At 44.5% G+C, this 13,988-nt stretch overlaps 1 protein-coding gene across 11 annotated transcripts in view; it reads right to left on the bottom strand.

The window, feature by feature from the left end:
• LOC115163287 (neurobeachin) overlaps positions 1 to 13,988 on the bottom strand; it is a 284,645-nt gene that overhangs the window by 48,860 nt on the left and 221,797 nt on the right. For all 11 annotated transcript variants that reach the window (XM_029715046.1, XM_029715045.1, XM_029715035.1 and 8 more), the window contains 2 exons: positions 10,347 to 10,459; positions 349 to 489 (listed from right to left, as the gene is read on the bottom strand). In XM_029715046.1, the coding sequence (XP_029570906.1) occupies positions 349 to 489; positions 10,347 to 10,459 (254 nt within the window). The remainder of the gene's footprint in view (positions 1 to 348; positions 490 to 10,346; positions 10,460 to 13,988) is intronic.

The following is a 13,988-nucleotide window of genomic DNA, read 5'->3' on the forward strand; positions in this document are numbered from 1 at the left end:
GGCACACCTGTTAATTTAAATGCATTCCAGGTGACTACCTCATGAAGCTGATTTTGATTTGTTTAACAATTTTTTGGTTACTACATGATTCCTTATGTGTTATTTCATAGTTTTGATGTCTTCAATATTATTCTACAATGTAGAAAATAGTAAAAATAAAGAAAAACCCTTGAATGAGTAGGTGTGTCCAAACTTTTTACTGGTACTGTACGTCTACACTCAAACGTCTAAAATCAGATAGAAAAAACGTAGAAATGATTAATGGACTTTTTTTTATCAACAACCCACTTTTGCAGGTATAGGGTACAAGGAATAGGGGATTGGGTGGATGGTGTATAGAGTACGTACTATCCTGAGCAGCCAGAGCATGGTGGAGTTAGCGGTGGAGTAGTGGGTGTTGTAGTGATATGGGGGGGTCTGGTCCTCTTCCCACGTCTCGTAGCGCTCTGCATAGAACACAGCACGCTTCGGGTTCAATGCTCCAATTGGCTGAGGAAGAAACAGGAAGAAAATAAGTTACATACAGTAGATAGAGCATATTATATTCAGTATATAACTGATGTTTAAGACTTCGTAGACAGGCAGCTCCTAGAGCACGGTGGTCAAACAAACGGCCCCCAGGCCAAATGAGACATTTGAATGTGTCCCGCCATGTTGTTATGGTAAAAAAATGCCACAGCCCTCCAGGAGTTTAGTAAGATCTGCTATTGATATTACAGTAATTAGTTAGTCAATGGATAAATCAAGAAATACATGACTTTACAACCCAACTGTTGGTCTTTGATAGAGTGTTTCATTCTTCCACCATAACTCTGGAACAGAGGCCAAGTCAATATTACATTCTGGGTCCCAGCCTCTCTGTATTATGCCGACACTGTGTCCCAAATAGCAACCCATTCCCAATATAGAGTACAACTTTTGACCAGGGCCCATAGGGCTCTGGGCAAAAGCAGTACACTCTGTAGGTAATAGGATGTAATTTGGGATGGGACCTACGCCAATATTATGACACTGAGACTCACTCTGGGTCCCAAGCCTTTGCTTTCTCATGTGTTTTTAAAGGCAATCTAATTAGTCCATTAAAATTGATTTAGTGGAGGTTAAATTGCTTTCTCTGTCTTTTCAATCACCCTGGCCCACAGGCAGGCCTTGGAGGTACATTGGCAGTCAATATTAATACACTCAGTGCTAAAGATACAGTGGGTGTGTGTGTGTGTGTGTGTGTGTGTGTGTGTGTGTGTGTGTGTGTGTGTGTGTGTGTGTGTGTGTGTGTTTTATGCACGAGGCGGCCATATCTCGGATCGACCACAGAAATCATGGGAAATCTACCCCAACAAAGCCCTTGATGGTGCCGGAGAACAAGGCTGACGTTTTACGTATTCTTAACCAATTGTTTTTTTCTTTTTTTTCTTTGCAACTTATTTTTTAACTTATTTTGTACATAATGTTGCTGCTACCGTCTCTTATAACTTCTGGACATCAGAACTGCCAACGAGCCCGGCGTGAATGATATACTGTTTTCTCGGAAACAGGCCCAGATCCCCGTCATTTGCGTGAAGACAAGGCGGAGAAAAAGGGGCCAGTAGGCGATTGAATAAACCCCCACTTCCTGCCATTCTGCTAGAAAAATAAAATTGCTGACCTACGCGGAAGATTAAACTACCAATGGGTCATTCAAAACTGTAATATCTTATGCTTCACGGAGTCGTGGCTGAATGACGACATTATCAACATCCAGCTGGCTGGTTATATGCTGTATCGTTAGGACAGAACAGCGGTAAGACAAGGGGCGGAGTACTATGTATGTTTATAAATAACAGCTGGTGCACGATATCTAAGGAAGTCTCGAGGTTTTGCTCGCCTGAGGTAGAGTATCTCATGATAAGCTGTAGACCACACTATCTACAGTTGAACTCAGAAGTTTACATACACCTTAGCCAAATACATTTAAACTCAGTTTTTCACAATTCCTGACATCTAATCCAAGTAAAAATTCCCTGTCTTAGGTATGTTAGGATCACCACTTTATTTTAAGAATGTGAAATGTCAGAATAATAGTAGAGAGAATGATTTATTTCAGCTTTTATTTCTTTCATCACATTCCCAGTGGGTCAGAAGTTTACATACACTCAATTAGTATTTGGTAGCATTGCCTTTAAATTGTTTAACTTGGGTCAAACATTTCGGGTAGCCTTCCCCAAGCTTCCCACAATAAGTTGGGTGAATTCTGGCCCATTCCTCCTTACAGAGCTTTTTTTTAACACGTTTTTTCAGGTCTGCTCCAATTTTTTTTATAGGATTGAGGTCAGGGCTTTGTGATGGCCACTCCAATACCTTGACTTTGTTGCCCTTAAGCCATTTTGCCACAACTTTGGAAGTATGCTTGGGGTCCATTTGGAAGACTCATTTGCAACCAAGCTTTAACTTCCTGACTGATGTCTTGAGATGTTGCTTCAATATATCCAAATAATTTTCATTACTCATGATGCCATCTATTTTGTGAAGTGCACCAGTCCCTCCTGCAGCAAAGCACCCCCACAACATGATGCTGCCACCACCATGCTTCACGGTTGGGGTGGTGTTCTTCGGCTTGCAAGCCTCCCCCTTTTTCCTCCAAACATAACGGTGGTCATTATGGCCAAAAAGTTATATTTTTGTTTCATCAGACCAGAGGACATTGCTCCAAAAAGTACAATCTTTGTCCCCATGTGCAGTTGCAAACCGTAGTCTGGCTTTTTGGAGCAGTGGCTACTTCCTTGCTGAGCGGCTTTTCAGGTTATGTCGATATAGGACTTGTTTTACTGTGGATATAGATACTTTTGTACCTGTTTCCTCCAGCATCTTCACAAGGTCCTTTGCTGTTGTTCTGGGAAGCCCTCAAAGCTCATCAAATAGCTAAGGACCCTGGGACCAAACACCTCCCTCTGCAACTGGATCCTGGACTTCCTGACAGGCTGCTCCCAGGTGGTAAGGGTAGGTAACATCACATCCGCCACGCTGATCCTCAACACAGGGGCCCCTCAGGGGTGCGTGCACAGTCCTCTCCTGTACTCCCTGTTCACACATGACTGCACTGCCAGGCACGACTCCAACACGATAATTAAGTTTGCCGATGACACGACAATAGGCCTGATCACCGACAACAACGAGATAGCCTATAGGGAGGAGGTCAGATACCTGGCCATGTGGTACCAGGAAAACAACCTCTCCCTCAACGTGATCAAGACAAAGGAAATGTTTGTGGACTCCAGGAAAAAGAGGACCGAGCACGCCCCCATTCTCATCGATGGGGCTATAGTGGAGCAGTTTGAGAGCTTCAAGTTCCTTGGTGTCCACATCACCAACAAACTAATATGGTCCAAGCACACCAAGACCGTCGTGAAGAGGGCACGACAAAACCTATTCCCCCTCAGGAGACTGAAAAGATTTGGCATGGATCCTCAGATCCTCAAAAGGTTCTACAGCTGCACCATTGAAAACATCCTGACTGGTTGCATCACTGCCTGGTAGGGCAACTGCTCGGCCTCCGACTGCTAGGCACTTTAGAGGGTAGTGCGTACAGCCCAGTACATCACTGGGGCCAAGCTTCCTACCATCCAGGACCTGTACACCAGGCGGTGTCAGAGGAAGGCCCAAAAGATTGTCAAAGACTCCAGCCACCCTAGTCATAGACTGTTCTCTATGCTACCGCACGGCAAGTGGTACCCGAGCACCAAGTCAAGGTCCAAGAGGTTTCTTAACAGCTTCTACCCCCAAGCCATACCACTCCTGAACATCTAATGAAATGGCTACCCAGACTATTTGCATTGCCCCCCCCCTCTTTTACACCACTGCTACTCTCTGTTGTTATCATCGATGTATAGTCACTTTAATAACACTACCTACATGTACATATTACCTGAACTGCCCCCACACATTGACTCTGTACCCCCCTGTATATAGTCTCGCTATTGTTATTTTACTGCTGCTCTTTAATTACTTGTTACTTTTTTTCGTATTCTTACTCATATATTTTTTAAACTGCATTGTTGGTTAGGGGCTCATAAGTAAGCATTTCACTGTAAGGTGAATGTGACTAATAACATTTTATTTCATTTAATTTGATTCAGATGAGCTGCAGCTTGTGGCGAGTCAACGACAAAAAATACAATTACTTTAATATCAAATCATTAAGACTTGCCGTTACTCCAGAATTCCCATGGCTGGAGTTATATGAGTGTTACAACACAAAAATCTGCTTTCCAAATGGAATTCTATTCACTATATACACTACTTTTGACCAGAGGACCCTGGATATATAGTGAATAGGGTTCCATATGAGATGCAGCGTAGACTGTCTCGTCATCTTCATTATGTTCCCACAGCCCATACCTCCCTCTATGTGGCACAGAACACATGGCATTAGTAGGAATGTTTGACTTGCGCTCAACTCTCTCCCTCAAAACCAACTGGTCACGTCTGGTTTCCTTCTACGTTCCTTTCTTTCCTCTCCAACATAATGACCGTCCACATCAATGTTAGCACGATGAGGGAGAATGGAAGAGAAGTTTATTGAGATCTGCTGAGATTTACGGGGTGATAATAGGCTGTCAGGTGGCGTCTGGGGCCAGCTGTGATTGGGCTGTGGGCTACAGGAAGACAGACAGGTTGTTAAACATCCAGGAGGAACCAGGCTGGTCTCAGTCAGCTTAGCCCAATCATAGCTGCAGCTGGACGGCACAGCCAGCTAATAGGACGGACTGGGTTTCAACAGCTAACACGGTCTCACAGCTAACATGGTCTCACAGCAAACATGGTCTCACAGCTAAAATGGTCTCACAGCTAACATAGTCTCACAGCTAAAATGGTCTCACAGCTAACATAGTCTCACAGCTAACATGGTCTCACAGCTAACATGGTCCCACAGCAAACATGGTCTCATAGCTAACATAGTCTCATAGCTAACATAGTCTTACAGCTAACATGGTCTCACAGCTAAAATTGTCTCACAGCTAACATAGTCTCATAGCTAACATGGTCTCACAGCTAACACGGTCCCACAGCTAACATGGTCTCATAGCTAACATAGTCTCATAGCTAGCATAGTCTCACAGCTAACATGGTCTCATAGCTAACATAGTCTCACAGCTAATATGGTCTCATAACTAACATGGCCTCACAGCTAACATGGTCTGACAGCTAACATAGTCTCAAATCTAATATGGTCTCACAGCTAATGTGGTCTCATAGCTAACATGGTCTCACAGCTAACATGATCTCATAGCTAACTTGGTCTCACAGCTAACGTGGTCTGATAGCTAGCTAAGAACCCCAAATACAAAGAGACTGTCAATATGAATATTTCCACTAAACCCAGCAGCGCGGACAAAACCGCGCCGACAAACGGTTAAAAGCAGCAGGTGGACATCATATCGCCACAGAACATCGGCCGTCATTTTCTGTTTATTTCCAGACTATTCTACATCAAATCAAATCAAATTTTATTTGTCACATACACATGGTTAGCAGATGTTAATGCGAGTGTAGCGAAATGCTTGTGCTTCTAGTTCCGACCATGCAGTAATATCTAACAATTAATCTAACCTAACAATTTCACAACAACTACCTTATACACTCAAGTGTAAAGGAATGCATAAGAATATGTACATAAAAATATATGAATGAGTGATGGCCGATCGGCATTGGCAAGATGCAGTAGATGGTATAGAGTACAGTATATACATACATGAGATGGGTAATGTAGGGTATGTAAACATTATATAAAGTGGCATTGTTTAAAGTGGCTAGTGATACATTTATTACATACATTTTTCCATTATTAAAGTGGCTAGAGTTGAATGTTGAATTGCCACCGTTCGTCGACACACAGAAGGTGATTTACTGCGCATGGCTTACGTTGGTTATAGTGTGTCTTGTCTATTACATCTTACTGGCTTCCTCTGTCACCATCACAGACAGCTCTTAGACTATAAAAAGATATGGGGGCTTTAGCCTGCAAAACTAGCTCATTAGTAAGACATTAAAAAGCTGTTAACATGGTAGATAGTGTTGGGTCTTAAGTGACCATAAGGCCCTTCTAAAGCTCTAAGCCTTTCACATGCATGCAGCACCATCAACTTGGCACCCTATTCCCTATATGGTATACTACTTTTGACCATGGTGCATAGGGTGCCATTTGGGTAACAAAAATATTTGGCTAGTTCACTCAAACAAAACAACATCCATCTCTGGTTATACTCTGACCTTCTCTGTTGTTGATGTGTGACAGCTAGCTACCTAGCTAACTTTGCTACAACGTGGTATTTCATTGATTTTTTGACATGTACACACTTTAAAGCAACGAGGCATGTTAAGTGTGTTGATTCTAGTAGCATAGCAACTACGTTTCTTAAGGTTAATTGATGGAACCATGTTGCTAATGTGTGATGCTAATGTTAGCAAGCTAAAGTGCTAAAATAGATACTGTGTGGGAGATAGGGATATAGGGTCCCAGTCAAAATTTGTGCACTATATAGGGAATAGGGTGCCATATGGGACCCCCTTCCGTGGCTGGTTAGTGGGGCAGAGTACTAAAAAAATCTCTAGCTTTCCTCTAACACACAGTAATCACCAGCTCCCTATTCCCAGGTGGTTATGTAAATACAGGACATGATAAGGAGACAATAAAAACAAGTGCTTTAGACAGCTCTGCATTTAGCTCCTTCTGAGTTCACTCCCATAAATAACACCTGACCTAGTGATATCTACCTGCACCACAAAACAAGACATGATCAAACCTAGCTGCTGGATTATAGGGCTGTCACATGCTACACTAGATAAACCACTCATCACATGTAATTAGGATCATTCTCTGACTGCAGAGAGTAGAGACCCCAAAGTGAGGATCCAAGAGGAGCGCGTGTGTGTGTGTGTGTTGGTGTGTGTGCATGTGCATGTGTGTGCATGTGAGTGTGTGGAACACAGAGAAAGAGAAAGTTCTGCAGTTCGTGTGGTAATATCTAGGCTAACTCCCGAGGAGACACACATACTGCATTTTATATTTAAATGGAAATGACATCACGGTACAGTGCAGCGGCACTGTCAGGAGGAGTCACACGTGTTTTCTCTCTGGGGATTGTCAGAAGAAGCACCTTGAACAGCTACAATCAAGTTCTTCAGAGTTCTTCGTTTGGCTGGTTTCTCTCATGGTATAGGATTTCTGAAGATCAGTTGCAGTCTTTAAAGCATTGATACAGTGATGCACGACTAGCACCACTAAATCTCCAGAGTTGTTTATGTAGCTAGCTACATTCCTAACATTCGCTACGACATACACAATAAACTTTTCAGCAACTTTTGTTAACTCTTTTAAAAACATGAATAGGATTTGCTACAACAACTAAGCAGAGAAGGCAAATGAATGTAACTTCACAATGGTAAACACAGTATAATAGTGTAGCTACCCTGCGTTCATAAGCACATAGTATATGTGCACATTATGGTCCTGTGTGGCTCATTTGGTAGAGCATGGCACTTGCAACGCCAGAGTTTGCTCTAGATAAGAGCATCTGCTGAATGACTAAAATGTGAAATGTAAATATATCAACTTTTCCAAGGGAGCTAGATGTCTTGGAGCCATCGAAAACGTGAAGGGTTCTGGTTCATAAGGTTGCAGGTCCGAAGACCACCACGGACAAGCTCCCACTCCCTCCCCTTTTCATAACAGTAGCTATGAGGTAAAGTAGATCAGGTACATATGTCTGCTGTCACTTCACAGCTTTGGCTGTTCCTCCCTGAGAGAAGTTTTGACAGAGTCACATCACATCACTTCCTTTCAGAGACACACAAAAGAAGGTAGAACAACATCCGTGATAAAGCTCTAGATTGTTAAGAAGAGCATGCTCAGTATGCCTTCATATAGGATTATCAGCGTTTCCACTCCATCAACTAACAGCTATGGGGAGATGAGCTTCCCTTTCCCATCAACCACCTGTCAGTCAGCAGGAAATAATCATTAAAGCCTAATGAACCGCTCCACCACACAACTGTACCGCTGACATAGCGGGTGTGTGTGTGTATGGTTGTGTGTGTGTGTGTGTGTGTGCTCCACAGGCCTGCGATCTGACAGTAGGAATGCTCCACTATGGCCCTGAGGCAGAGAACACTCTGTTCAGTTGGATTTAACACGGATGACTTGCTGACTGATCAACAGGTAAATTGCAGGCATGTGCAGGTGTGTGTAGGTGTGTGTAGCACACTAAACCAGGTGTGTGAGAGGATTAAGTGGTGTATCATCCAGAAGCTATAGGACATTTAGCCTGCTGGTATTGGCACCCAAAATATCACCGGATGGCTGCTTCCCAAATGGAACTGTATTCCCAGCATAGTGCACTACTTTCGACCAGCGCCCTATAGGGCCTGGTCAAAAGTAGAGCACTATATAGGAAGATGTTTGTGTTTCAGAGTAAGGTGGTTTTACATGACTCTGTTCAAAAGACTTACTGTATCTCTCAGAGTTCCTCCCTATTTCCTCATTCCCCCCTGCTCTTTATCTAATCTGTTTATGTATTAGAGAAATCAATCCCCTTCATTCTAGTTCAGTCCTTTACTAGCTGGTACCTCTGGAGGTAGAAGCACTGGGGTTGGAGGTGTGTGTGTGTGTACGTGTGTGAGTATGTGTGTGTGTGTGTGTACGTGTGTGTGTGTGTGTGTGTGTGTGTGTGTGTGTGTGTGTGTGTGTGTGTGTGTGTGTGTGTGTGTGTGTGTGTGTGTGTGTGTGTGTGTGTACGAGCCCTAGGGTTTCAAGGACAACTGTCAGGAGACAGAGGCCTGTGAACTCATGGTAATGAAGGCAGCTCAGCCTGTAAACAGCATGGGAGGATGTCACTGGAATACATTACAATACATAACTGTCTCCCTGGGCCAGAGGGCTCGGGCTCTCTCAGACACACACACACACGGCCCACCTGGCTGTGTACAGACTGAAGCCGCCACAGGGTGACAAGAGCAGAAACGACAGCAGGAAGACACAGGAAAGCTGTGTGTGTGTGTGTGTGTGTGTGTGTGTGTGTGTGTGTGTGTGTGTGTGTGTGTGTGTGTGTGTTTTACTGTAGACCTTCTGCCAGAGTGAACACTGAATTATACTGGATCACCCACTATACTACCTACCTGAACAACTCAAACCAAATGTTGTCTTTTTCAATTCCAACAGGGCTGAGTAGAAATTTTCACACAGTGACTTTCTAGACTGGCTGGGTGAAACTGGTATAAACCAAGTGCAGAGGAGATTACCCTTACAGACTACTGATTTGGAGGGAAGTGTATTCACTGACATTATTAGTACACATGCCTACCAGGGTGCTTAAGTTGTGGTTATTTCTTATTTTCATCGTGAGTTCAGCAATCTCTCTAATTTCTATACCCTACTTCCCCCCTTCCTGCTTTTTCCTCCTTCCCTCCCTGTCTCCCTGCTTTTCCCTCCTTCCCTCCCGGCTTTCCCCTCCTTCCCTCCCTGCCTCCCTGCTTTTCCCTCCTTCCCCCCTGCTTTCCCCTCCTTCCCTCCCTGCCTCCCTGCTTTTCCCTCCTTCCCCCTGCTTTTCCCTCCTTCCCTCTCTGCCTCCCTGCTTTTCCCTCCTTCCCTCCCTGCCTCCCTGCATTTGTCTGGGATCTGAGGCAAAAATTGATAAAAAACGTTTGTGAAAATGAAGCTCAGAGAGAGTCAGGGAGTCGGCACTTTGAGAGCGAAAGGGAACGGGGTGAGGAGGGAGCGATAGAGTGAGAGAGAAGGACAGCTCAGACAGGAATGCGATTGTTTTCAGGTCAGTGAGTCTGTGAGTTGTAGAGAGATAGAGAGAGAGAAAGAGATAAAGAGAGAGAGAGAGCTGCTAGGAAGTTAAACAGGGCCAGAAGCCCTCATCATACAGACACTAAAAACTCTCCTACTGTTGATGGTCGAGGACAGTACCATGCCAAACAGAGCAGAGACACTAGAACATTCCGTTTGTGCTGAGGCGATACAGTACCAAACAGAGCAGAGACACTTAAAGCTGCTATTCCAGTGTTGGGATCTGTTAGGATGTTATGTTTGCGTACCAAATGGCACCCTAACCCCTATTTAATGCACCACTTTTGACCAGAGCCCTATTGGGACTGGTCAAATGTAGTGCATTATATAGTGAATATGTGGTATTCCAGTGTTAGGACCTGCGGTGATGTTAAACTATCAGCTCCTTCTCTACATTCCAGCGCTGGGTTCAGACTGAGCACATGATGCAAATTCCCCTGCTGACTGAGACCCTCACTACTCCTGTGCTTACCCCCCCTCCCCTCCCCCCAGTCCTGCAGGTTGTATAACAGAATGACAGTACCTTGGAGAGATCTCTGAAGTTGCCCGGCAGGGTGAGGTCCAGCTCCTCGGACTCATAGTTGGTGAGAACCCAGGGAAACACGGCGTACTGGTTCAAATCGTTGTAGGTCCTCCCTACAGACAGACAGACAGAGACAGACAGAGATCTGTTAGATAAGTTCTGTGAGAGAAAAGAGGAGGGGATGAGGTGGGGCAGGGGAGGATGTGTGAGGGATGAAAACTGCAGGATACAGGGGAGAACTGCGGGGTACACACAAGGCTTAGGTTACTTTGGTGACCCAGCATGCAACATTCCATCAGAGCATTCCATTAGACTCTTCTCAGGTCAGCTTCCTGTTTCTGACAGAGTAACTTCCTGTCTGGGAGGACGACACCGCCGCTAATAGAGTCCTCAGTCTGCTCTCTGTGTGGAGGCCTTAGTGTGTGTGTGTGCCTCTGACCCTATTACGGGGGCTGAGTCACTGGCTTGCTAGTGCTCTCCCATGTCGTCCCTAGGAGGGCTGCATCACGTCGTTCCAAGCTTTTTTTCCGCTATACTCGACTTGAGTGGGTTGAGTCACTAACGTTATCTTCCTGTCCGGTCTTGCACCCCATCGAGCTTGTGTGGTGGGGGAGATCTTCATGGTCTGTACTCAGGGCAGTAGTAGTGCGTGGGTAAATTCACTGGGGAAGCCAAGCCAGGGGAGAAAAAGCCATATTACAGCCTATGTGTTGTGATAATTGTGTTGTTTGCTCTATAACCTGTTAGTTCATATGCATGTCGACCGTGATATATAGGCCTAAGGCTGAGACAATAAAAAGACCCAATTATATTTTTTCAACTTGAAATTTGATGACTTTTCCTAGAGTGACCCCAACATTAGAAAAAGTGAAACATTCCCTTTGTTCATATTTCCATGAAAGCTGTACACCACCAGGGTACAAAGATTGTCTTAGGGTCATTTTTGACCCAGCAGTTATCAAAAAATGTACACACCACAAAAACCACAAAGACACACACACACACGAGAAATTGAGATTATGTGTGCTACTGATTGAACTCAGACAAAACTAAAACTTTCTTGGCATGTGCAGCATCTCCCCTCCACGACCCCACACATGACTCAATGTAACGTCTGCAATTGAGAGTCGGGAAGCAAGTTCAGGGAGTGAGTGTTTTAATAAATAAACAAAACAATAAACACGAAACACAAACAACGCACCGACATGAAACAGAGTCAATAACACCTGAGGAAAGAACCAAGGGGAGTGACAGAGGGAAGATAATCAAGGAGGTGATGGAGTCCAGGTGAGAGTCATGATGCGCAGGTGCGCGAGACGATGGTGACAGGCGTGCGGGATAATCAGCAGCCTGATGACCTAGAGGCCGGAGAGGGAGTATACGCCCATGGTTAGGAGCGAAGGGGTCTCCTGACGTGGTATATATGAAGTGTGTGTATAGCGTGTATACTGTATGTAGTGTGTGTAGTGTCTATATGTAGTCTGTGGTGTATATGTAATTACAGAGATATAGAACTGTTCTCCTAGTCACCGTGTTGTCGTTGAGCATGCCTCATGTGACACCACCAGGCTAGCCTCCTGATTGGACATCCTGTGGTGGTTACCATGGATACTTCAGTCATGGCAGTGCCCACATGCAGATGTGAGAGCTTAGTTTTCCCCTTCAGTGGGATGATGGTTTTCAGATGGAACCCTAACTCAGCTATGAGAACTATGAGGAGTTCCTCAACATTCCATGTCGCCACAAGTCCTCTCTAATTTCACACTGCTATGGACTGGTCCAATCAGAAGACACTGTTATGGGCTGGTCCAATCAGAAGACACTGCTATAGGCTGGTCCAATCAGCAAGCACTGTTATAGGATGGTCTAATCAGAGAACAGAGCAGTGGGTGTGATATCAACAACTTATTATAAAGCAGTATTACAAACTAGCAGCAAAGCCACAACAGCCAGTCAAACAGGACATGAGACCACTATCAGCACTGACACAATCGTTTTAATAAACCAAACCTATTTCACCTTTATTTAACCAGGTAGGCTAGTTGAGAACAAGTTCTCATTTGCAACTGCAACCTGGCCAAGATAAAGCATAGCAATTCGACACATACAACAACACAGAGTTACACATGGAATAAACAAAACATGCAGTCAATAATACAGTAGAACAAAAGAAAACAAAAAGTCTATATACAGTGAGTGCAAATGAGGTAAGTTAAGGCAATAAATAGGCCATGGTGGCGAAGTAATTACAATATAGCAATTAAACACTGGAATGGTAGATGTGCAGAAGATGAATGTGCAAGTAGAGATACTGGGGTGCAAAGGAGCAAGATAAATAAATAAATACCGTATGGGGATGAGTTAGGTAGATAGATGGGCTGTTTACAGATGGGCTATGTACAGGTGCAGTGATCTGTGAGCTGCTCTGACAGCTGGTGCTTAAAGCTAGTGAGGGAGATATGAGTCTCCAGCTTCAGAGATTTTTGCAGTTCGTTCCAGTCATTGGCAGCAGAGAACTGGAAGGAAAGGCGACCAAAGGAGGAATTGGCTTTGGGGGTGACCAGTGAGATATACCTGCTGGAGCGCGTGCTACGAGTGGGTGCTGCTATGGTGACCAGTGAGCTGAGATAAGGCGGGGCTTTACCTAGCAGAGACTTGTAGATAACCTGTAGCTAGTGGGTTTGGCGACGAGTATGAAGCGAGGGCCAACCAACGAGAGCGTACAGGTCGCAATGGTGGGAAGTGTATGGGGCTTTGGTGACAAAACGGATGGCACTGTGATAGACTGCATCCAGTTTGTTGAGTAGAGTGTTGGAGGCTATTTTATAGATGACATCACCGAAGTCGAGGATTGGTAGGATAGTCAGTTTTACGAGGGTATGTTTGGCAGCATGAGTGAAGGATGATTTGTTGCGATATAGGAAGCCGATTCTAGATTTAATTTTGGATTGGAGATGCTTAATGTGAGTCTGGAAGGAGAGTTTACAGTCTAACCAGACACCTAGGTATTTGTCGTTGTCCACGTATTCTAAGTCAGAGCCGTCCAGAGTAGTGATGCTGGACGGGCGAGCAGGTGCGGGCAGTGATCGATTGAATAGCATGCATTTAGTTTTACTTGCGTTTAAGAGCAGTTGGAGGCCACGGAAGGAGAGTTGTATGGCATTGGAGCTCGTATGGAGGTTAGTTAAAATGATACATTAAATCTCCAATTTCAATTAAATCCAAGATACTGCAAGATAGACATTCAAAACCCTTTTCCTTAGTTTAGTGTGAGATGATGTGCAGCAGTGTGATAGGTGTTTGGTTTGAAGTGAGTTTTGTTTGGTTTGTAGACAGAGAAGTTTCCATGCTGCGCTCCAAACAGACGGTTTAGAGTTTAAACAGAAATAACAACACTATGGTGTCACACACACACACACACACACACACACACACACACACACACACACACACACACACACACACACACACACACACACACACACACACACACACACACACACACACACACACACACACACACACACACACACACACTTGCATACTGTACCTCAGTGAAAGATGAGGCTTGACCTGAGGCTACAACAAAGATAATGCTACAGCTATTTCATCTTTACAGAGCCATCAGTCACACAGCAGCCC

This window comes from Salmo trutta, chromosome 26 (genome assembly GCF_901001165.1).
Source record: "Salmo trutta chromosome 26, fSalTru1.1, whole genome shotgun sequence".
Lineage (NCBI taxonomy): Eukaryota > Metazoa > Chordata > Actinopteri > Salmoniformes > Salmonidae > Salmo > Salmo trutta.